Consider the following 26,742-nt stretch of genomic DNA (forward strand, 5'->3'; position numbering starts at 1 on the left):
TCACTGTTGTCACTCCACATGCTCTGTCTCTTCACTCAGGGTAGGTTTGAGTCCATACAACAGCCTCGTCTGTCTTCATAGTGAATTTCTCAACATTTTCTTTCACTACTGATAATGTATCGTATTGAATTGCTTGTCAAGCAAACGTTATTTCTTTTATTTTATTTTTTGGTCATTGAACGTTTAACAAATTCAGTTGGTTTAGCTTGACAAATCATCCACAGACATGATGTAATGGTTTTCTTATTTAACCTTGATGTTGTAGTGGAGAAATGGAGCAGCTAAAGTGGCTTTTAAATGATCATTACATTTTCAGATGAAAAAGGAAAACGCAGAGAATTGGAATCTGGAACCAAAGATGTAGAATCCACATGTTATGTCTATGTCGAGTAGCTGCCCTAAATTTCTCCCAGGTGGCCGCTCTTGGCCGAGCCTGGAGAAGCCATCATTCCAAAACAGATCCTCTGTTTACTGTGGTGGTCTGTGTTCAATGTCCGATTTTTTTTTCCCCCACTAGAGTTTGAAGTTTTTTGCCCCTTTTTTTTTTTTTTTTTTTTTTTTAAGCTCTTCAAGGGAATAGACCACAAGACGTGTAGAGTTTACTGTTGTTTTGCATGAACTTGTGTCTGACATATGAAAAGAAAACCATACCAAACTAGAGATAAGGAACTCAAATGAAATTTTCACTTATTCTGCATAATATGGCTTAACGGTTTCCATTTATGATGTGCAGGGCTAAAGCATTTGCTGATATTCAAGCACAACATTAAGTCTGGACTATATACCTCTTATTTAGAATTTATTGGCTGTCACTAATGAAGCCTTCGATCACATAACATTCTACTCTTATAACCTTAAATGCACTTAAGGTGCACTTAAGTATTTCATTGCATTTTTGCATTCTGCCGTGTGACTGAAATCTCACTAAGTATCACTGACACATTCCTTTGTGAACATGGCTCCTTTTTTTCCCACCAAAAGACATGGCGTTGTAACCGTTTTACTGGAAGTGAAGAACTGTTAATTCATCGTAGTTACATTTTAAAAATCGACGCTGTTAGCATTTCAATTTTTTTTTTTTTTCCTGAACACATTTTGCCGGTTACTGACTTTATAGTAGCTTGGTGCATATATAAGCAAAAACTTAAAGGACTAAGAAATTGAAAAACTCACAAGCTGCTCCTGAGATGCCTGAAGTACTTGAAAAAGCTTCCTAACTCAGAACCCATCTGTTTTTCTAAAGGATACCCACAACGGATAAAAGGTCTAAGGGTGACCACCAAAAGAAACGAGTTTACTTGGCTTCAGCTTCATTGATTTCCTTCCATGGTTGGGGTTGATTGCAATTATATAATGAACAGCACATTTTGTAGGTATTTCATTCAGACTAGGATGGATGTTGTCTGCTTTGTTCTGTATAATCCTTCTGATATGCACTTACACCCCACCCCATCCCCATTAAGAAAATGTTGAGAAAATGCTCTGGCTTCCAAAATTTTCTATACATGAATTGAAAGACCTTTCTATTCACACAAAGGACTGTTTGTGGTCTATACCGTAAAGTGAGTCTGATTGTATGGCTTTAACTTGATGCAGTATGTGGCCATGTGAAATCTTGCTTTAATGCAAACAAGATAAGGAAATGTCTTTTTTTCAGTCCTGGCTTAAATAAAATACAAATCCAGACTACAAATATCTTGTGATAGTGTTCATTTTTTTTTTTTTTTTTTTTTTGTTGTTGCTTATGTTGGTTCATTTCATTTCAGAAGACGCACAGCATTACAGCACTGATTACTACAAAAATTGTATATTTTGGTTGTTAGTACGTCTATTGAGACAGATCATTTAAAACGGTTTAAGAGATGCCAAATTGCCAGAAATTTTTTGGGGAACCAAACCAGTAGAGGGCAGTGCTGTTCTCCTAGTTTCTATCAATTATTTGTCAGTATAAGATGTTTGATGAAAAATTGTACATCATATATTTCCAAAAATGCAATCTTAAGGCTACACACATTCTATGGAAAAGTTCACAAAGTTCAATATATGACTAACTGTGTTTGTGTGTATACATATTAGAATATATTTAAAATATACTGTATGTATACTACTGTCTGCATTTACAATTATTTGGTTGAATCAATCTACAAACAACTTATTGTCTCTACATATTAAGCTGGTAGAAAGTACATAAGTTTACATAAGAAACAGTATCAACTGCTGTCTGTAGGGTTTAAAAACAGTCCCAATGTGGCAAGCAGGATTAACATGTATTCATTTAACTTTTTTTTTTTTTTTTTTTTTTTTTTTTTTTTGCTACAGGTAGGTTTTTTTTGTAGCAAGTACTAATGTAATAAATCTTTTTTCAATTTCAGCAACACGGAAAAGGAAAAGCTGGGCACAACTTAAGACTTTTAACATTTCTCAGTTTGTGTAAATCCATTTGGGCTTCAGAATTCCAATAGGTGGGCATATTGTAATATGACCACATGGCAGCTTAAATTGTTACCTGATTAATAAAAAATATGCACAAGACAAATCGAAAATATAGTTTGTCAATAAATAAAATTGTAAACTTATATATAATGGCATTTTTAATCATTAAAAATAAACTAATGTTGGAGCTTGACATTCAACACCATTATACCTCATAGTTCAAAACAAATGTCGAACAGATGACGAATCACATTCAAAAAAAAAAAAAAAAGCTGAACACAATAAATCCATTTTAATCCATTTCCCAGTTTAAGCCAAAATAACCTTGATTGAACATTTTGAACCAAAATTTGAACCAAATGTAATTTTTGTCCAAATAACTTGAGATGTATGATATTCCATCATGTAAGCAAAGTCAACAATGATTGGTTTGGTGTTTGGTTTCATTTCTTTAACATGTTCTATGTGATTTAGCTTCTATAGGCTACAGAGCAGATATTTGTAGCCCACTTTTAGTCAAATGACAAAACTGATTAATTATAGTTTTTGACAATGTAGCACATGATATGGATAATATTACATCATGTTTGAAATGTTAATAATATTTGCAAGATGTGTCATTTCATGACATGGTCTATCTGTAGCCATGATTTAGCTCTGAATTGTACGGGCTGTGTAGGCTAGTCTGCTTTTAGCCCACCCATTTGTAAACATTTGAATTACTATTAGCTTTGCTGTCCCGTATATAATTCACTTAAAATGTAAGACAGTCAAAGAAAATCGTAGATATATTTATCTCTCTTCCATTTTAAGTTAAAATAATAAAAAAAATAAAAAAGCCATTCACTCTCAACCGCTAGATGGCAACTGTAGCCTGTACTACTGGCAACGGCAGATATCGCGAAAAACATTTCTGTCATTTTGAGTGATTTTTTTTTTTTTTTTTACACAAGAGGAGGAGAACAACAACGGCCAAAAGCAAACGTTAAAGCACATTATTTGGCCTTGTACGTATCTGTTATTTTGTTTTGACGTGTTCATTACTTACATTATTTGTTATCGTGTATGACATTGTGCATTACATTTGTTATTGTGCAAACGTGCAACCTATTATAATTTGTTATGAAAGCCACAAATATCCTTTTACTCTGGATCATTATATGAAAATATCTTTTACTTGGCAAGACAAATTTTAATTGCACATTTCATATAAGCCAAAAGTGCTTTACATAAAACATAAAAGCAACATTAGGGGAATGTAAATATATATATAATATAAATATATATATATATATATATATATATATATATATATATATATATATATATATATATATATAATATATAGACATTTAAAAACACTTTGAAATTGTTCTATTAAAAAAAAACTACAGCATGATAACAGGAGAGTAAAAGTTACAGTGCAGTGTAAGAAATGTATCATTATTAATTTCCAGTTAAAGGGGTGGTTGCATGCGATTCAATGTGTTGACGTGATTTCCCCTGAATCGGCTCCAGCTTTTAGCAGCTCCTCCCCTTTTTTGAGACAGCCAATAGCGTTTTGTTAATATACAGTTTGACAAGAGCCGACCTTTCTGGTTGGTTAAGCCAGTTTCTTTTAACACTGTTAATCATCATAATCTCCTCCATATCGCTTTGAAATGCAGCATCCTGTGCAGAATTCAAATGGGTCGATATGTTTGTTGTCTGTGCCGACTCGCGCATATGATCCACGCTGCGCTCTCGTGTCTATAGTCTAAATTTAGACCAGAGCTGTTGGTGTGTGTGTGCTGCTGCGGTGTGTGAAACGAATGTGAAAACAGACTTCATTCGCCTCAAATGAAAGCATATTTACACTGAATCGTTTCCTATCATATAGTGCGCTGTGCATTTCACCATGTAGAAATTAGTAAATGTGTGTTAACAACTGACCGATTTCAGCCGTAGCTTCAGCAGTGTAGGGGGCGGGCTTTAGATTCTAGACAGTATTTTGATTGGACAGAAGATTTGACGAAAAGGTGAAGTCTGCGATGATGTCATCAAAATCTGAGATTTGTTTTAACGGAAGCGAGAGACTGTGCATTTTGAATGGTTATATCCCCTAAATGCAAAATTTGTCATTGTTTTGGAACATACCAGCTTATTCATAACTTTAAGGCTAACACATACATACTAAAAGCTAAAAAACTAAAAAGCAGTTTATGTGGCGCAGTATAAGACATGTTATACTGCGCCACATAAACACAACCAAGCCTAGAGAGGAAAAACACAGAACCACCCCTTTAATAAAAGACAGTGGCAAAGTTCACAAGACAGTTTTCAAAATATATATTTTTGTTTGTGTTCAACAGAAGAAAGAAACCCATACAGGTTTGGAACAACTTGAGAGTCAGTAAATGATGACTAGCTCTTTAAACATGTCACATACAGTCTTGTTCAAAATAATAGCAGTACAATGTGACTAACCAGAATAATCAAGGTTTTTAGCATATTTTTTATTGCTACGTGGCAAACAAGTTACCAGTAGGTTCAGTAGATTGTCAGAAAACAAACAAGACCCAGCATTTGTGATATGCACGCTCTTAAGGCTGTGCAATTGGGCAATTAGTTGAAAGGGGTGTGTTCAAAAAAATAGCAGTGTCTACCTTTGACTGTACAAACTCAAAACTATTTTGTACAAACATTTTTTTTTTCTGGGATTTAGCAATCCTGTGAATCACTAAACTAATATTTAGTTGTATGACCACAGTTTTTTAAAACTGCTTGACATCTGTGTGGCATGGAGTCAACCAACTTGTGGCACCTCTCAGCTGTTATTCCACTCCATGATTCTTTAACAACATTCCACAATTCATTCACATTTCTTGGTTTTGCTTCAGAAACAGCATTTTTGATATCACCCCACAAGTTCTCAATTGGATTAAGGTCTGGAGATTGGGCTGGCCACTCCATAACATTAATTTTGTTGGTTTGGAACCAAGACTTTGCCTGTTTACTAGTGTGTTTTGGGTCATTGTCTTGTTGAAACAACCGTTTCAAGGGCATGTCCTCTTCAGCATAGGGCAACATGACCTCTTCAAGTATTTTAACATATGCAAACTGATCCATGATCCCTGGTATGCGATAAATAGGCCCAACACCATAGTAGGAGAAACATGCCCATATCATGATGCTTGCACCTCCATGCTTCACTGTTTTTACTGTGTACTGTGGCTTGAATTCAGAGTTTGGGGGTCGTCTCACAAACTGCCTGTGGCCCTTGGACCCAAAAAGAACAATTTTACTCTCATCAGTCCACAAAATGTTCCTCCATTTCTCTTTAGGCCAGTTGATGTGTTCTTTGGCAAATTGTAACCTCTTCTGCACATGCCTTTTTTTTTAACAGAGGGACTTTGCGGGGGATTCTTGAAAATAGATTAGCTTCACACAGACGTCTTCTAACTGTCACAGTACTTACAGGTAACTCCAGACTGTCTTTGATCATCCTGGAGGTGATCATTGGCTGAGCCTTTGCCATTCTGGTTATTCTTCTATCCATTTTGATGGTTGTCTTCCGTTTTCTTCCACGTCTCTCTGGTTTTGCTCTCCATTTTAAGGCATTGGAGATCATTTTAGCTGAACAGCCTATCATTTTTTGCACCTCTTTATAGGTTTTCCCCTCTCTAATCAACTTTTTAATCAAAGTACGCTGTTCTTCTGAACAATGTCTTGAACGACCCATTTTCCTCAGCTTTCAAATGCATGTTCAACAAGTGTTGGCTTCATCCTTAAATAGGGGCCACCTGATTCACACCTGTTTCTTCACAAAATTGATGACCTCAGTGATTGAATGCCACACTGCTATTTTTTTGAACACACCCCTTTCAACTAATTCAACTAATTGCCCAATTGCACAGCCTTAAGAGCGTGCATATCATGAATGCTGGGTCTCATTTGTTTTCTGAGAATCTACTGAACCTACTGGTAACTTGTTTGCCATGTAGCAATAAAAAAATATACGAAAAACCTTGATTATTCTGGTTAGTCACATTGTACTGCTATTATTTTGAACAATACTGTACATCATGTATCTTAACGTTTTATTGCCCAGCTCTAGTAGCCTGACAAGCCAGACCCACATCAAGATGTTTGGTCTGGAAACTCACCATTGACAGGGCTCAATCCGAGGGGCGGGATAAACGGTTGTCTTTCAAACTCCCTCTGCATGGCGTGCACGCAATAGGATAGAGCTACAACCAATCAGAGTAACGAAGGTGAAGCAGAGCTTGTTGACAGATTAAACTTTCGCCGTATCCGGTTGGCAAAACTCTGAAAACATCTTCCCTTTTTAAGAATGACTTCAGTGCCGTTCTTTGTTCTTTTCTCAGAGAAAAACTTAACTCCAAGTCTTCCAGAGTCGCGGTCAAAGCTGATTTGAAAGACCGTCGTTCGCCAGTTTCTGTGTTTACTAGAAGCACGCAAACGCAACTCGGCCATCATTATGTAAAACCCCGCCCACCAACTCTATACACGATGTGATTGGCCTGACCAGAGTTTGCCGTTTACAACTCAGACGTGTATTGAGAGTTGCTTGATGATTTTTGCGGCAGATTAGATTTGCTGCCGCTAGGGTGCGTCAAAATTTCTAGGCTAGTGTTTTGTGTCTTATTTGGCAGATGCCATGATGACCGACTTCCCAACAGAGTTTAACTTTTTTAGTTTATTCTTAGCTAAAAACACTAGTTCTTTCAAAAATATGTGCTCATTAATGTATATTTACTTCTTTCAAGTTATAAAGTATTCTCGTAAGTTTATAATATGCCATTGAAAATACATACGGGTGAGGGGTTCGAATGCCGGTCGCCATGTTGCTCCTCCATCTTGAAAGTACATTTGCCAAAGAGAGAGATACCCATAAATTCAAGCTTAGCCTTTCGCGTTTTAACACTCGATAGCACCGTGTTGAATGTGAAGAGGGGGATTGTCATGTTAATCTTGTACTAAATCGGCCACCGTAGGAGTTAAAGCCCCACTTGGCTACTTTTGCTCTCGGGGTCCCCCTACAGTTTGGAAAAAATAATGTCCTCCACTACTGTCGTGAGAGCTGTCCTCCTACAACAGGGTATGCCATCGCGCGTGCATTTGTTGACATGACAACCCTGATAGCCCTGAACTAGTGATGCGCGGGTCGTCTCATAACCCGCGGACCCCGTATGTCTATTTAATGGTCGCGGGTGCGCGGCGTGTTGTAAAAATATATACAGTGGTGCGGTGCGGGCCAAATAACTTCATAAAAGCGTCCCGCGGGTCGGTGCAGCACTAACAGTTCCCCTGAAAACTGCAAGAGGAGTTCTTCTGGCGTCGCGTGTGAAATGTCTTCATCCCAGGTAACGTTACAGTCAGTGGCATATGTTTCAGCATGTCATATGAATATAATTTCATGGGTTTTATTTTTTTCAAACGCCAAATAATCACGATGCTCACGTTTACAAGCCAGCGTCATTATAGTAGTCTATTGGTTAGCGTTTTCCAGAATCTATATGATACTTCAGTTCAATGATTGAGTGGTAGCTCACCGTAACAACAGCATCGGTCGGGCACGCCTCCTTCAGCTCACGCCGACGAGCAAACCCTGGTCACATGTTGATTCTCGTCCTGCCTTTAATCCCATCATTTTTTCATTTCCTCTTATTGCTTTCCTCCAACAAAACCTTTTCTTTCTTATTTGTCTCTGCTGCTTCGGACATGACTATATTATCCGACGAACAAAGTTGGGCTCGCACATCCGAATGTAAGGAAGTGTGTGTGTTGGTGGAAGTGACGTATATGCCGTAAAGCAGTCGAATTTTGTAGTTCTTTTCTTTTTCTCGGGTTACTACCCGAAACCCGAAGTTTAAAAGTACGATTAAAAACGATACAGACCCCGTCAGGCTATGGCAGACGTGTCATTCAACCTATTGTAAGTCGATTTATCATCACAAGAGTCTTAAAAAATATATTATGAAGGTTGAAAAGTTACCTAGTGCTGCTTTAAAACTAAATCAGAATTGAGAGGAACAGAAACTATTATTCACTGGATGGTCATATACCTTTTCACCGCTAGATGGGGGAAAATATCACAGTGTAGTTTTAAGGAATGCAATAAAGGCCACAATGTTTTTTAAACCAGCAAAAAGGTTAACTTTTTATTTTGTCATTCTGTATAAATGTATTATATTATGTTGTTAATATTCCATATTTCTCATCCTAATTCATATTTAATTGTATTTTTAAACATTTTATTTGGTCATTTTTATGTTTTGATCTTTTTTTAATAAGTTGTCTATGTTGTTAATGTTCTTTTTTTAAAAAAAACCTTTATATTTAATGTGCTTGGATGGATTGTTATTTATGAGAATCTGTTATATTTGAGTGAAAAGAATCCTTTAGCCAATTTGTTGTCTATTAAATGTATATAGTCTATCCTTGGGCTATGGTTAGATGTCTATTAGATTTTCACTGACAGTCTAAATTTAGCCTTGTTTTAGCCTAGACCCATATTTTCTGTCTATTAGACGTGTATATATAGTCATTCAATAGCCGTCTAATCTTGGGCTATGATTAGACGTCTATTAGATTTTCACTGACAGCGCAAATTTAGCCTTGTTTTAGCCTAGACGTCTGGGCTGTATTTAGATGGTTATTAGACGTCTTTTATACGCTAAGCTGTTTTATACGCTATTGCTTGCTGGGAATGCTTTATATGTCTTCAAAAAATAATTTCTGAACATTGAACATGGACTTCCAGTCTTTATCTGACATACAGACATCCCACCACCTCCGGATGTTCCGGGAGTCTCCTGCACTTCCTCCTGGAAATTAGTTACTGCAGTGTGGGATGTCTGTTATTCACCCATTTGGCTTCTGAATATAATTCCTAAAAGTTATATATGTGGATTGCTAATATCATAGAATTGCACAGCTCTAATAGTGGGGGCCCAACTACACAACTGGGATTCTACTAGTTAGCTATTAAATTATCTAAACTACTAAATAGAGATTATAATATCCGATTTGTCTCACTTCACTCTAAAATCTGAGATAAATAACTTCAGTGATATTCACAATAGGTTCAGACCGGAAAAAATATATATATACCAGCAACAATTTTTTAAACAAAGTGAACAGTATGCATGTAAAATTCATTGTCAAAATGTTCCAATTTAAGTTTTAAAGCAGCACTAGGTAACTTTTCAACCTTCATAATATATTTTTTAAGACTCTTGTGATGATAAATCGACTTACAATAGGTTGAATGACACGTCTGCCATAGCCTGATGGGGTCTGTATCGTTTTTAATCGTACTTTTAAACTTCGGGTTTCGGGTAGTAACCCGAGAACAAAAAGAACTACAAAATTCGACTGCTTTACGGCATATACGTCACTTCCACCAACACACACACTTCCTTAAATTCGGACGTGCGAGCCCAACTTTGTTCGTCGGATAATATAGTCATATCCGAAGCAGCACAGACACATAAGAAAGAAAAGGTTTTGTTGGAGGAAAGCAATAAGAGGAAACGAAAAAGTGATGGGATTAAAGGCAGGACGAGGATCAAAATTTGACCAGCGTTTGCTCGTTGGCGTGAGCTGAAGGAGGCGTGCCCGACCGATGCTGTCCTGCTTGTTATGGTGAGCTACCACTCAAACATTGAACTGAAGTATCATATAGATTCTGTAAAACGGTAACCAATAGACTACTATAATGACGCTGGCTTGTAAACGTGAGCATCGTGATTATTTGGCGTTTGAAAAAAATAAAACCCATGAAATTATATTCATATGACATGCTGAAACATATGCCACTGGCTGTAACCATAGGCTGTAACGTTACCTGGGATGAAGACATTTCAGACGCGACGCCAGAAGAACTCGAACTCCTCTTGCAGTGTTCAGGGGAACTGTTAGTGCTGCACCGACCCGCGGGACACTTTTATGAAGTTATTTGGCCCGCACCGCACCACTGTATATATTTTTACAACCCGCCCCGCACCCGCGACCATTAAATAGACATACGGGGTCCGCGGGTTATGAGACGAGCCACGCATCACTAGTTCAGGGCTATCAGGGTTGTCATGTCAACAAATGCATGCGCGATGGCATCCCCTGTTGTAGGATTACAGAGCTTACGACAGTAGTTGAGGACATTATTTTTTCCAAACTGTAGGGGGACCCCGAGAGCAAAAGTAGCCAAGTGGGGCTTTAAAGGGGTCATATAATGCAATTTTTATACAAGTTAATATGATTCTTTAGTGTCTAAATGAAAACTCTGTATACTTTAAATAAAAATTCTCATTATTGTAAGAAAGCACTAATTTTACCTGATCAAAAACAGCTCTGTTTTCACCAAGCCATTTCGGTGCATACCGCTTTAAATGAAGAATGACCTAAATGTCATTCGAAAAAGAATGCAGAAAAGCAGAAAAAAACTGCTAAACGTCATAGACCGTAAAAAAGATCAACTCTATTAATTTTAACCGGAGTCAGACCGGGACAAGATCACAGCTCCAACGAAATTAGACATTTAAGACTAAACAGGACGTTTCTGAATGGTTGGTTACAGGTGCCCAAGAATGATTGTGTTGACCAAATTGAAACTTTGCGCAAAACATCTCAAATGGAGATTGATAAAATGCAGCTTACTTATTTATTTGGTGTTTTCAGATCGTCCCCACCGCACCACCGCATGCGAGAAAGAGCGTGTTCGTGTGGTTGCCAGATTTCAGTATTTAATCCCCCAAACAGAGCTTTTCTGTGAAAAGAAACCCGTATTACACTCCGGTTTTTACCCAAACATGTCCAATCTGGCAACCATATGCACGCAAGCTCTCTCTCGCGCACGGACAATCTGAAAACACCAACAAACAATAGTAAGCTGCATTTTTATCAATGTCCATTTGAGATGTTCTGCTTAAAGTGTGTCATTCAGCCTACATTTTAGACTTGTCTTTTTTCGTCAACGATTGCATGTTTATATAACGTTAGTCACAAAGGCAAAGGTTACGCTGTGATGTAACATAGCCTATTCTGAAATACAAATAGGCAAAAACATCTAGGAAACACCCTACTTCAGTTCTTGAAAATATAAATATATAACTTATATTTTTACAAAATGAATAGCCTTCAAATGACTATCGTTTTGACTTTATTGACATTATTACACCTAAGAACAGAACACTACAATCGGCCAGCGTCTCTACTTATACAATGGTGGACTGTAACAACCATAGAAATATAGATTTGAAACCTCTATGATGTCTATGGTAATGACGACAGCTTGCGCTCGCTCAGGGCGGGTCTGAGATGAAACGCTGCTTGTCAATCAACAGTCGTGGGAGGGGTGTCCGATCGTGTGATGTCACACATCCAATATGCTCGATTTGAGACAGGGAAAACATATAAGGAGATAAAAAAATAAAATAAAAAACACTTGATAATTTTTTATCATTATAGGATGGTTGTGTAGAGGCACTGCCAACACACATTTCCATACAATCAGCTTGTAAAAGTGCATGTACCATTATATGACCCCTTTAAGTAATATGTTTTATATGTGTTAAAACGGCTTGCCATAGCGACAGATTAATCTAGTTTCGTCTCGCATTTGATGAATCGTATATGCTATAATTGCGTTCTTTACCTGCATAAGGGAAGACAATAACTCAAAACTTGACGTTATGATTATAACTGTTTTGTGCTTTTGTTTATCTGACATCAGTCGTAAGCACTTTACTTGAGAGCGTCTTTCCAAGCAGGATTGTAGTTTGGGGGCGGAGACTCGCGGCAACATTACATTCTGCATCCAGAAACTGTGAAATATGGACATAGACACTGTCATGAGAACAGCCGTGATCATTCGAGCTCGTTCAGCTCTATTCACAACAGGATCCGAGCACAGCACAAAGGCAGGAATGGGTTTGGAGATTACGGAGAGGTGGATGTAGTGTTTGGGCTCGGGATCTGTAAGTCAGACACACGGCTGGAGTTACGGTGCCCGTTTTGTAACGAGGGTTGTTCTTTTTTGAGACATTGTTTTCTGCCTTGCTGTTTTCAGAGGATCGCTGTCTCTGACCCAAATCTGCTCTTACATCTGGGCGGGACACGGAGATAAAAGAGTTCAGCATGAGGAATAACGAGGAGGCAGAGGGCTTTGATGGCGAGGCCTCCAACACCTCGATGATTTCAGGAGCCAATAGTCCGTATCAACCGACCACCGAGCCCGTGCACTCCAGAAACGTGTTCAGGGCCATCAGGTGTGACCTGGACTATCTCAAATCACATTTCGGTATTTTAAAAGTTGTCGAAGTGGTAAGTTCAAATAGTCGTAGTGTTTCTCTTATCCATGAAAAACTTATGAGCCTAGACAGGTTTTCATTACTGAACTTCAGCAAGGTGTACTGCTGCAGAGTCTGTGTGAGCAGGACACCAAAAGTAGAGATGACTTCATGCAGTCATATTCATTCTTTCTTTCTTTCTTTCTTTCTTTCTTTCTTTCTTTCTTTCTTTCTTTCTTTCTTTCTTTCTTTCTTTCTTTCTTTCTTTCTTTCTTTCTTAGGCTATTTGATTGAATTGTTCTTTTCTGATTACATTCTCCTCATATTAGACTGTATTAGTGTAAGCATATATTGTATGTTTTATTTCGGGTAAAATATTTAAGGCAAAACGGTCTCCATCGCCCAAACTGTTTTTTTATTTATTTTATTTATTATTATTATTATTATTTTCTGCATGAGATGATGGATCTGCTTTCCACATATTTGAGTTAGATATTCACTCCTGATGACATTCTTCTCTTATTGGATTAGAGTGAGGAGGGCAGATTTCCTCTTTTTTGGGATTTTAAATAAAAATATTTCCTGTTGGATACATGCCGACAGGCATCAAGCTCTCTGGAATGCATCGCTGACGGAGGGAAATGATGCCTGGAGTCTGAATGAATTAACTTTCAGATTGCACTTTAGGCCCGGTTGATTGGCAAAACACCCATAAAAGCTTCAGAGTCACCATGGTCAAACAAAACAGAAACTCACATAAGAGCTTTCTGGCTGCATTTGAAACTTTGCCAGATGTCGAAAAAGAAGTGGGAAGCTTAAGGAGAGAGAGAGAAAAAAATGACTATGTTGTTCTGCTGGCTCAGCAAAAGCAAAGCATCTCAGATCAGGCCCTCATGGTGATGCACAGTTAAGAAACTGCATGCACAGGGGGAAAACAGAGAGAAACTAAGGAAGTCATTAGGTGAAACAAGGGCTTGTGTGCACTGCCAAAGGAAACAACCTGTGTGCCAAGCACAGAAGATAGCTTGTCTACTCAAAGATTGTTTAATGAATCCACTTTTCTGCCTTTATGTGCGTCTCAAGACTTCACAGATGGACTTTAATCCGATTTATTAAGTGATAATACTTGGAAGCACATGTACTAGCTGACATAGCATACATGTGCAGCACACGCAACACTTTTATCTTCATCATAACGGGTGGCTTTCTATCTGCTGTTTTTATGTGAACCCAGAAGCTTCATTTGCCTGTGGAGTCAAATTACAGACAGGCATGGGTAGTATAGTAATGCTCTGGTTATCGCTGACCTAAAACCAGTCTAGTCTAATCTATATTGATGGAAGGAAGTAAAAGTTGAAGAACAAGCCTCTAGTTTGTTTAATCGCACTGTTTGTTAAATGCTCAGTCAAGGTGAAACGCCTCATCTAGCTGTTTCTTTGCGCAGGGAGACTGTATGGTATGGGATGTTTCATATGGCAGTAATGAACAGTAAGAGGGAATTAATTTAAATAAAAGACTGAAATATAAACTAAACAGGATATGATACAGAACGTTCCCACATAACTTTTAAATTGCAGCATTCCAGTGATATCCCTTAGGGTGTTTTGAGCTGCGACCATAATATGTCAGACTTGTTTGTATATATGATCAATCATTCCTCAAAAAAAGAAATTTAATAAATTACCCATTGCATATGAGAGAGGCCGTATTGAGCTCCAATCCTAGACTTTAGTTTTATTATGTTCTTCTTGGTTTTATCACATTATTATGTTTTTGTGTGCGACTCCTCTGGGTTCTGCTAACAATCTGAGTGCTATTTGGATTGTTCGGAATGTTTTTGAGAAAAAGGGAGCAGATTGATCTGTAGCACAGGACTTTTCACATGGCTGCATGTTTCCTGCTGCTGGCTTGCCAAGAATATTCAACCATGGTTGTTTCTCCATGTAGTGGCCAATGATTTACCTAAGGTCCCCGTGGGATAAGGATAAGGAGGAGACTTTTTGACTGTTTAATCTTTGTAAAATGTTTTGTCCATCTGCAGATGTGGTTTTCTTGGCTAATATCAATGGATCACCCCATTCCATTCACAGAAAAAAATAATCATATGACTTTTGTAATCTAATATAATTGTTGTGCTTCTACAAAAATATAGTTGTGCTTCTACAAAAATATAATCCTTTGTGGGCATTTTTTTAGGGTTTACATTGTGTTTTTGCAAATCTAGACAGAAAAGATTCTATGGAGTGTAAGATGTCTAAAAGCTACAGTAAATCAGAAGCATTTTGCTGCTGCTGCTGCTGCTGCAAAAAAAAAAAAAAAAAACACACACACACACACACAAAAAAAAAACCAGTACATAACTAAACGAAATAAGCATATTCTTTGTCTTTAAGGTCTTTAAGGCTGATATGAATGGTTTTGATGCAAAATATTTGCTTTTTCGTTACATGTCCGGTGTGAAAAGGCCTTTAAAATGGCTGTTTTCTATTTAAAAAAATGCAAATTTGAATATATTTAAAATGTAATTTTAAATATTAAAATAATTTAAATGTTAAATAAATTAATATTAAAATAATTTAAATGTAAATTGTAATTTAAATTTTAAAGGGTTAGTTCACCTGAGAAGGAAAATTATCCCTTGATTTACTCACTCTCAAGTCATCCTAGATGTTGCGTTATATGACATTCTTTCAAACTAAGAAAGTTCCCTTTCGAACGGTCAGTCGTACTGCTTCTTGCTAGACTTTCGTGTGGTGTGGAAGAGAAAGACTGCTCGTTTGTTGAGTATTTATGTTTTTTTCTATTGTGTTCGCGATTACAATGGTAGATTGTAGGGGTGCATTCCAGCAGGCTCGCAGTTTACACTCAACATTTTTGAATTCCATGAAAGTGCATCTGTCTGTCATATAACCGTTCCACACGGTTATGTTTGTGTAAGAAACGTTTCCATATTTAAAACTTTATAAAGTAAAATTTCTAACTTCCAGCGGACCGGAAAAAAATAAAAAAATGTAGTGCCTCTCACAGTTCAAAATGCTTGGTGTGCAATTAATGTCGTCAGGCGTAGGGTAAGCATTTTGAACTGCGGGAGGCAGTGTCACAATGTTGTTTTAGAATGCATTCTAATATGCTGATTTGTTGCTCAAAAAACATTTATTATTATCATTTAAGGTTCAACTATGTTGAAAACAGTTGTGTTGCTTAATATTTTTTTTTCCAGGATTCTTTGATTAATTGATATACAGAATAACATAAGTTATCTTAAATAGAAATCACAATAACGTTATTATAAAATAAACATTATACATGTATTTACTGTCATACCCTTTGCTAAATATATATATATATTTATTTTTTTAAACTGACCCCAAACTTTTGAAAAATGTACTGCCATACATTTTTAAGTACAATCATCTTGGATTTTTAAGTTGTTGAATCTTGTATAATATGTTGAAATTGCCTAACTTGCCTTATTTTGATGTGTTAAAGCAATGTTAAAACATATGCTGTCATAACTTCTTGATCATTTAACTTTTTACTGTGCAGGTAAACTAGCATTTAACTCACTAATCTAGTCAGTTGTTATACTAGTCATTCACTAAATTAAACTTGTGTAAAATGTCCTTTGGTAAAGATACTCTCCAACATTTTGTTTTATATGGCTTCCTTTCAGTTTATCCAGGAAGTACCCTGCCAATTTAGATTGTCCAACCCTGAAGGGCAAAATTATTGACCTTTCCACTGTCTGTGCATGTTTGGAGAATGAAGCCACAGCAGTTACATAAACTGCTAAGACTAGTCTTACAAGTTAGACATCACAAAATCAGTTACATCAAAATGTAGATTGACCTCATTTGATGCCGAAAAGTAAGGCTGAATGCTCCTTAACAAACTGCTATTGGCTCATACTAGATCTTAAGCCACAGTCTTAACATAATGTGTGTTTATTAACCCTAGGCAGGTGATTTCGCCTTGTGTCCTTCTGACATAAATTATAGATGTGTCTTAGGCAGTAAAGCAGCATCATAAATGTGTCATTTTACCTTAAAGGATAGAGTTTTTCCGTTTTGATAAGGGACAGTTAAACATAACGAAATAGCTCTCTGTAATGTTGTGAGTTGATGGACTTACCAGATGCTTTTTGCCTCTGTACTTCTCCACTCGCTCTTGTGAAACTTATGTAATGTGGAGAGTTTGCTTTTCTGTGAACATCTCCAAGGTTAAGCTTTGGAATAGTGGTTTAAATTTTGTGCAAGGAGCAATTCCCTTTAGGCGAGGAGAAGACTGTTGGGTGGGAGCTGGAAGGCTCATTTCCGTTTAAGGAGGAGCTCTTGGAACACAATGCAAGCTGTCAGACCAAGCCTCCCACCATTGATTTTCTGGGCACAACAGATGGCGTGTGTACAAACTGGGGATTTGACTCCATGTGGTCATTGCTGCAAGGAACTTGCTGATTGCTTAATGTAGGTGGGGCTGTGAAGGACAGCAGAAGGAGGTGGAGGGTGGGAGTGACATATAAACATTACTTAAAATCTTAGGCTTTCTGTGTGCCTGGCACCTGCTGCCTTGTGGGACACAAGCTGTTAAGTGTTTATCAAGATCAATGACCTCATCTTCAAAATACACATCTTTAGCCTGTCTTTTTGATGGTGCATGACAGTCAACCGGTGGGGCTGGCTGTGTTGGCACTGTGACAGGAGTGTGATGATATAAGCAGTTATTTATCTTTGGTCCACACTTCCTTATAGTGGGATCAGTGCAAATAAGCCGGCCGTGATATTAAAGAAAGGTTTAAGTCATTTGGGTAAAAAGCGGTTGACACTTTGTGATAACATTCAGCTTTCCTATGAAATACTATAGAATATTTAATTACAGAGAATTTTAGAAGCAATCTATTGTTTAGAAGTAATCGACTTACCATTAAGTAATATAAATAAATATCCTGATGCTTCTATGCTTTTTAATGGCAGTGAGTTTGAAGCTCAAAAAAGTTCAAATGTCTTTAACATTGGTAGGGACCATTTAAAAAAAATAAAGAGAATCAAGCATAAAGAAACAGAACAGTGAACGAAATTCTAGGTGTAATTCTAGTTGGGAGATAATCATTTTGGGACTATTTGAAAATAATATTTGCAATCATTTGCCATTTGTTTTTCATTATTCCTGTTAATGTATAAATTCATAGATTTAGTCCTCAGTGGTCTAGTGGTAGATTTTTTTGTAAACCGTGTCGAAAGTTACAAGTTCTAATCCGCCCTCATATCGTTGTTTTTTTTGTTTTTTTGTTGTTCTTCATTAAAATCAATGTTGTTTAATAATTGTATATTAAGAGAATATTTAGTTTTATGATTTCACCAGAAAGAATAGAGTCCCCACAATGGCATTAAGAGATAGATTGATACACTTGTCTGTGTTAAGACTCTTAGAAACCCGAAAGAGAACATAAAAACCTGCCTACTTTGATTAGCCATCTTAATCGTTTTGACGATGAAGAGCGCCATTAGACCTGTATCTTTAAATGTAACTTTAAAACCTTTTTGTCATCCTAACATACAGAGCACTGTGTAATGGAGTGGAGGTGATCAGTGCAAGAATTTCAAATATTGTGGGGGGACAATTTGGCCATTTCTAATTATTTGGGGTGGGAGGACTTCCCTCACGGTCTATGGTTGTTACGGCCATGTCTAAAATGTACTCCACACGGCTCCAGTGGGATAATAAACAAAAACCTATCGATTATTTTCAGAAAGCCTTTATTAACCCCCCGGAGCCATGTATAATGGTGGATGCACTTTTTGAGCTTCAAACTCGTGGGTCCCGTTCACTGCCATTATAAAGCTTGCAAGAGCCAGGATATTTCTTAATATAACTCTGATTGTGTTCGACACAGCACGACCTGGCACCTGCTCACAGTGCCAAAACCACTGGTAAATGGTTTACTGACCATGGTATTACTGTGCTCAATTGGCCTGCCAACTCTCCTGACCTGAACCCCATAGAGAATCTGTGGGATATTGTGAAGAGAAAGTTGAGAGACGCAAGACCCAACACTCTGGATGAGCTTAAGGCCGCTATCGAAGCATCCTGGGCCTCCATAACACCTCAGCAGTGCCACAGGCTGATCGCCTCCATGCCACGCCGCATTGAAGCAGTCATTTCTGCAAAAGGATTCCTGACCAAGTATTGAGTGCATAACTGAATATAATTATTTGAAGGATGACTTTTTTTTTGTATTAAAAACACTTTTCTTTTATTAATTGGATGAAATATGCTATATTTTTTTTAGATTATTTCAGTTGGTGTGCCATGAATCTAAAATATATGAAGGTTTAATTTTTATCATTATATTATGGAAAACAATGAACTTTATCACAATATGCTAATTTTTTGAGAGGTACCTTATATATATATATATATATATATATATATATATATATATATATATATATATATATATATATATATATATATATATATATATATATATATAAATAAACAAGGCCCTGAGCATTCAATATTTTAGTCCACTAATTAAAACTATCTTATTGGTTCCTCTAATGGGACCCTCAGCCCTTTGCAGTTGATTAAAGAAGAGTCCACATTTTGGTCATGTAATGCATACACTTTCCATGCTATTGGATACCTATAGTGTCATGGTCCAGTGTTTGGTTTTGCTTTTATTCCTCAGCATCAAGAGAGGCTAATTGTGTTGGCTGACTATCACTGTTGTTCCATTAGCAAGCCTACATCCATCACAGAAATCATTAATTTACTAGGGAGGTTTCCACATTGTACTTCCATATCTAGATGCGTGCATCTTTCGTATGACAGCATCCGGTCCGGGCCAGCTGGAAACGGCCCACGCCTGGACGTTGGAATGTTTTGTGGCAGTGGTTCTGTCTCCCCTGTTGGAGCGAGCCAACCTGTAATCTGTCTGAGGTTTTATGCTGGAGAGTCAAGGCTGCATAACACCTAAATAGCATTTTAACCTCAGAATTCTTCCCGTGCTGTGGTCTACTGACAAATGCGGCAGGAAAACATTGGTGAACCCTCTGCGACTTCAGTAGGGTTCAACATACTCTACAAGGCTCTGTTATGACCATGTGGAAAACGTATTACAAAGTAAGCCCTGAATGTAGATGAGTCATTTATTCCTTGAATCAGCCCTTTGAGAAAAAATACTTTCTTGTGGTACTTCACAAAGGACTACATTGTATTATATTGTATTCCTAAATCAGACAACATGATTTGGAGATGAATCGGTGTGATTGTATCGTTTAAATCAACATTAGATGCTGGCTTTGATTTTCTGCTTGATAAAATAAAGTGAGTTGTTTACTGCTGAGACGAATGCATGTTGTTTTGTTTTTAAAATATTCTCCTCTCTGTTGCAGGTCCTGGCTCTCATTTCTTTCATCTCTATTGAGACCATAATGATGTGCTCGCCTTGTGCCGGCGTCTACCTCTTTGAGTTTGTCAGCTGCAGTGCCTTTGTTGTCACAGGCGTCTTGCTCCTCATCTTCAGCCTGAACCTGCACACCAAAGTGCCACATGTCAACTGGAGTCTAACAGTATGTCATACTTATTAACTTGATGATTTGATTTCCACTCAAAACTTCACAAAATCCTTCACAACGTTAGACTTTTAAATGGGTAGTTCACCTCAAAAAGCTGACTTAGTATTATTTAATTTTATTTTATTATTTTAAGTTATTTAATTGGGTTTTCTGCCATTTTGATGTGGTGCATTTGGCATAAAGACAATTTTTTTTTATTGTGCTACTATTTTTCCTTCAATCCATTTTTAATGGGATAACACAAGGGGTGTCAAATCCTGATTTTAGCTTAAACCAGCTCCAACTCACTTATCAGGAAGTTTCTAGTGCAGGGGTGTCCAATCCTGCGGAGGGCCACTGTCCTGGGCTGCGTTTCCCAAAAGCATCGTAGGCCCAAGTAGATCATAGAACCATTGACGGCAATGGTCTCTACGATCAACTTAGCTCACAATGCTTTTGAGAAATGCAGCCCCTCACAGTTTAGCTCCAACCCCAGTTAGACACACCATAACCAGCTAATCAAAGTCTTAGGGGCTGTTTACACTGAAAGCTTTTTATGTGTTTTGGCTGCTCATTGGTGTTTTGGTGCCCTGAAAACGCAAGCATTTGAAAACAGGTTTCAAAGTACAAGTTTCCATGTAAACAACAGAAACACCAATTTGTGAAAAATGGTGACATCATGCACATGCATATTGCATGTTCAGTCTATTGGTGCATAGTGTTTCTTGAGAAAATGACCGCCAACTACTGGCCTAGGACGCATAACATTGTTCGGGTTTTGCGGATCCTTGTGAACGGGTATTGTTTTGACAGCGCTGTTGTCTATACGTGAAAAAAAACAAAGGAAGAACTTTTCCGTTTTTAGTACATTGTTGTCGTGGAAACATACCCTTAGTAGCCATACTAGAAACTTCCAGGCAGGTGTGTTAAGGCTAAACTCTGTGGGAAAGTGGCCCTCCAGGAGAAGGTTTGGACACCCCTGCATGATACTAAATAGGGGCGATGAATTTTCCTTGAGCTTTTGATACATAAAAGGTCATGGTAATATAAGAATATCCTGTAAGTTTTAGAGACCTGAAAACTTCCTTGTTAGTCGAAGAAAAGCTTTCATAGACACCAGGCTCAGCCTGGTCCTGTGCTTCATACTGATGTCAGTGCACAACGAAACACCGCCTCTACAGAATCTAAAGCGCATCTAATCCAGTAGCCTCGCCCACCGATGGAGGGCTCGTGCTAGCTGGTCAACAACAATAAACATGCCGAGGAAGATAAAGATATTGCGCTATTCCTGGTTGTGAAAGAGAACACAGTCGCTGCATAAGCTTCCTTCTGATCCTAATATTAGGAGTGTGTGGTTGAACTTTATTTATAATGAAGTTCCAGCTCACGTGGGGAAGACAGTGGTTCACTGTTTGTTCACTTCATTTCACTGCAGAAGCGTTCAGATCGATCTCAGATCGATGCTGGATTTGGATGTGGCAGAAATGGTGCAACACACATGTGAGTAAACCGTGTTTTTATATGTAATAGTATTGCATTGTTATAGATCGTTTTGCTTATGTGTACGTGTCTAACAGAGCATACCTTTAGCACGCTGGACTCAAACACGTATGGGCCAGGTCTCGCAAAGCCCGGCAGGCCAATGAATCTCTTAGTATTCCGTTCTTGATCTGCTATTCTCTCCCAGTCTCTCTCGAGTTGACATCTGAAGGGCGGCGCGTGCGGCAAACGTGTATGTGTGCGCGTGCGGTTCACGCTTATATCGTCCGATCTTGCGGGCTATGTATAATATAAAAATAATAGTCCAATCAATCGTGGGTCGATGAGATATAAATCATTGTGTTTGTTTGATAAAGATGTTTACGAGCCCTGTGATCGAGATAATCATTATGGTTGCCGCTTCTCCCTCATTCTCTCCTCACTGAAAGGGGAGCTTAAGCTCATTAAAATATATGCAAATCTTATCCAGTCCTAGCCGTGGGCGTTTACGTCCAAGTCTCCAGTGCGGCACGCCTTCCAAAACCCAGCGTTTTGGAGAGAGCCTCAAAACCAGTGTAGAAAATAGCCTATTGTATATGCCATAGCCTATGATGTTTTTGAATGTAAACACCACACAAACATCATTAGTTGCCCTCAGTCAACAGTATAAAAAACTTTAAAAAGCCAATTCATGACACCTTTAAGAAGCACTTGTGATAATAGATAATGAGAAAGCGTTAGTTGTTTGTGGTGATCTGCTGCCTACATACAGTAAATTAAATGGGTTTTCTGTTGCCATGACATACTAGGAAAATAAGCTGCTCTCTTGTGTCCAGTGCTGCTGAGGAGGAGGCCATGCACACAGGGTTCGTATTGCTCAGAATGGGAGCCTGTGTGCTCACAGCTCTCATTAAACCCGCTTCTAGCAAACATGAATGGCTGCTCTTGGGAGATGAATTTACTGATTCACTGAAAGATTAATAAGGCATGGTTCCCTTTGTCCCCATGCCTATACACACACACTCACACACAAAGCTCAGCTTAATTGGACCTCATTGCTGTGGATCTATTACAGAGCTTATGATGGAAAAGGCTGTAGAGTTTTATTTCCAGAGCTGTGCATGTACCAAGAAAAGTAACAGCAACTCACATCCAACCATAACTATCTCATTGCATTATGGTATACGCAAGAATATGTGCTTAACCTCACACAGACAAGAAGAAAGTGCCTCTACCAATTTAAGTTCAAATTTCTGTTTTCTTTAATATTTCATGTGCCCACCCAGACGTACAGTAGATGGAGAAAGTTGAACCCTTGTTTGCAAACTGGTTTCAAAAGTTCTGTGATATGCTTTTTACATGGGGCTTTTTGATTGTGATCACGATTTTCGCTTCTCTCGAGTTATTAGGCGTCGTTTGGGAATGTGATATTGGCCCAGTGATTATTTATCTTCTTTTTTTTTTTCTTCTCCTATTTGACATTTTCTTTTATCTTGCATTGGTAAGTCTCCACAAGTTTTGCAGATGTCAAGTTTAAACCCAATCAGAGTTTTAACCTCCTAAATTGATATATTTTCCCCCCAGTTTTACTTAATATTCCCGACCTGGCAGCTGCACTCCAAAAAAAGCACAGGAGATCCTAAAATACTGAGAAATATGTTTGATTTTAGTGAGCTCCATTGTGATATTCTGCTCAAATGAAACTGCAGCCAGTCTGTGTTCATTCACCTGGCCGCTTCTGCTTTTTGCTGCTCTAAGGCCCTGTCCCAAATGACACCCTAAACCCTTACCACGATTCCGCACTTTCGTAATGTGATGTCACTTTGAGTGTCAGGAAGAAGTCTGCTGCAGAGCTCTTACCAGTCTCAGCAAAAGTGCGCATCGAGGGTGCATGTTCACGAGAACCCTGCTGGATCCTAAAATGACAAATGGGACACCCTACGGTCTCATGGACTCATCGCACCCGCTCAGCCATTGTAAGTCCATATCCACAAGTCCAAAAGTGCATTTCAAGTGTGTCATTTGGGACAGGGCCTTAAATCTGCAAGCAAACCTTCTCAGTGATGAAATATAATAACGCCACACATGAATCTTGACTATATTGTTTGCAATTATTGTTGCTGAATAGATGCATTTACACAAACTTTGTACTACAATACAGCCTTTCAGTTTGTTTAATACAAAAACGTTAACATAGTTTGGAATTATTGGAATTAAAATTATGAACTTTTTTTAACATTTGTCAAATAAAATATATGATAAATATAATAAATCAGGAAACTAGATAAGGTAAAACTCTCATGAGTATGAATGAGTTGATGTTTTATTATTAATTAATTATGATGAAATGTAAAAATAAATAAAAATCTTAAATTAGAACAATCTTCATTAATAATCATAAGCAAAATAATCAGGATTATCAGTTTATTTTAACCATTTATTGAACAAAAAAAGCTTAGTGCATTACATTTTGATTTAGGACAAGACCTTTACTCTGTCTTAATGCTTTGACAAGTTTGGTCTGGCAGTTTTGGCGTTTTTCTTTTTCTTTTCTTTTTTAGCATTTTATTTACAGTGGATAAAATAAGAGGAAATGGCAGGGGGTAAAAGATTGACTTGTGTTGGTCATGGGAAAGATATTAAAAAGGGTTTTTGAGATGCCTATTATGTCCATAGTGTGTACGTTTGTATGTTTTGAATACTGACAGGGTTTTCTTGGTATTGCCGCGACTCATTGGAAGAACTGTGATCTTTAGGACCATTTCAACTGTGGTGGGGCTTTGGAGGTTTTGGACTGAGCATCAGCTCCTGCTAGGCAAACCCCACTGGCCCAGGCCTCTCATTTGTTCTGGAATGGATGCACTGGGACAGGGGTTTGTTCAGTAACAGCCTTGCTCTCCTGCTCTCCTGCCCTCCTTCATGTTTGTATCCCTGACTTTCGTAACTTCACCGCTGCTGTGCTTCAGGAAATTTCACATGACACAGCGCTAAAACTAAACGGTACTTTTTGGTCCTGTAATTGTGGTCTCATTTTGAGATAAAATCCTCCCAAACCCAGCAGCAATTACACTTTTCCCTATAAAGAGCTCAGCTGTGGTGTGCGTTTTAGGTCTTAAAATCTGTTTGCCCTAAATCGGTTCATGTCTACTAACGTTGATTTAGTCAAGCTAGCTGGTAGTGTCTTGTGGCAGTTGGTTTTGCAGAGGGCCGGTTGCGTGAGACAGTCTGTCTATTGTACAGCACCCCCTACTCCCGCTGAGTGCTTTGATGGTGTGATTCAGTGCCAGGCTCAAAGGGGGCTGGGATGGTGAATGACATTATTGAAAGTGATAGGTCAGTAGAATGACCACATTCAGCTCACGGCAGTACGCTGGCACCATTGTACCAATTCACAATTTACAAACCTTCTTTAACCGCACACACACACACACACACACACACACACACACACACACACACACACACACACACACACACACACACACACACAGAAAAGCAACTAGAAATAGATGTTGCATTTTAGAAGGAAATGAGGAGAGATTTGACTTTGTGAGGTGACAGGATAATGATTGGTTTTACATTGTGTGCTTTAATGGAATGGCCTCTCTGAGACTTGAGATGCTTTACAGTAAACCTATGATTATGTGTCATTACTGAACATGAACTAAAGTACAGGCCAATCGCGAGTAGAGTAAAGATGCATTTAAGATGAAATCCGACTCATTATGACTTGTAAAACATCATAAATAATAATAATTATTATTCAACTAACTATATACTCGAAAGTTGGAAATGCTTCCTCTGCAGGTAGCACATGGGAGGCAACATGGCAGGTCCGAATCCTATGATCGTGTCTCCTGAGATACCTTCATCTGATCGATTTTTAGAAGGCAGCATAGATGCATCCTTCACATTTGATTCAGTAACAGTTTGGCTAAAAAGATAAAAATGGCACCTGAAGTTACACTTAAATGTATCTAATATGATAAACAGAACTGCATTACCTCCTAGTCATGACCTGAAAAGCGTAAATAGCGTCGGTGCCCGGCGACTTGTGTCCTGTCCCATCATAATAAAAGTCCTGCTGCTTGTGAGGCGTGTGTTTGTGTAACAATTGCCCCAGCAGCCTTGCTGAGCTCCCACAATACTCGGTCCTGCTCTGCTTCATACTACAGTAACGTTAATAATCGCATCCCTGAACATGATTTCTGCACGAGCCCTATTTTCCACCGGCTGTGAGGTGAAGACCACATGTCCCAAGATGCTGTGCCCAAACTTAGCATCATCAAACTACTCCTTTGTTTTGAATAGGCGCATTCTAGTGGACGGAAAGTTGCATAGTGCACCTTTAAACATTTGCTTAGTTATCACCCAAGCTGTCTCTATTTTGTTGAAGATCCTTAAACCTTTATGGTGCTTTGGAAATTTGTCTACAATTATTTTTGAGAGTTAAAGGGATAATTCACCCAAAAAGGAAAATGTGATGTTTCTGCTTACCCCCAGTGCATCCAAGATGTCTTTGTTTCTTCAGTAGATAATGTCATAATGTCTCCAGTCATAATGCATGTGAATGGGTAACAACTCTATGAGAGTAAAAAAAAAAAACATGCTTGGACAACATGCACAAAAACCCTGCTGCTCGTGACGACACATTGATGTCTTAAGACACGAACCAATCGGTTTCTGTGAGAAACCAAATAGTATTTGTTTTCCATCTAGTGTTCCCACCCGCTATTACTTCCGTCTGGTAAGGTCAAACTTTTGCGATCATAGAGTCCTCATGAGTGCTTGTGCGGATCGCCTGAATGAGGCATCTACATTATATATATCTATGATTGCGCCAGTGAAGCAGATAAACATCACATTTTCATTTTTGGGGGTAGGCTACTATCACTTTAACTTAGGGCGAAAACGCTGCCTTTGAAGTCATTGCCTGATGAGGGCAGCGGAACAGGCTTTCGGACGCAGCCCAAGTGGATTTA

At 38.2% G+C, this 26,742-nt stretch overlaps 1 protein-coding gene across 2 annotated transcripts in view; it reads left to right on the top strand.

Annotated features, from left to right (window-relative positions):
* The first annotated feature begins 12,060 nt into the window (after positions 1–12,060).
* The window catches only part of cmtm4 (CKLF-like MARVEL transmembrane domain containing 4), a 34,421-nt gene continuing 19,739 nt past the window's right edge, over positions 12,061–26,742 (top strand). The window contains exons 1-3 of one of the 2 annotated variants that reach the window (XM_067437957.1): positions 12,062–12,413; positions 12,506–12,759; positions 20,120–20,296. In XM_067437957.1, coding sequence (XP_067294058.1) covers positions 12,574–12,759; positions 20,120–20,296 — 363 coding nt within the window. In that variant the 5' untranslated portion in view covers positions 12,062–12,413; positions 12,506–12,573. Of the gene's footprint in view, positions 12,760–20,119; positions 20,297–26,742 lie in introns of both variants that reach the window. The other variant, XM_067437954.1, reaches the window with a different exon arrangement.

Source organism: Pseudorasbora parva, chromosome 1 (assembly GCF_024679245.1).
Source record: "Pseudorasbora parva isolate DD20220531a chromosome 1, ASM2467924v1, whole genome shotgun sequence".
NCBI classification, from domain to species: domain Eukaryota; kingdom Metazoa; phylum Chordata; class Actinopteri; order Cypriniformes; family Gobionidae; genus Pseudorasbora; species Pseudorasbora parva.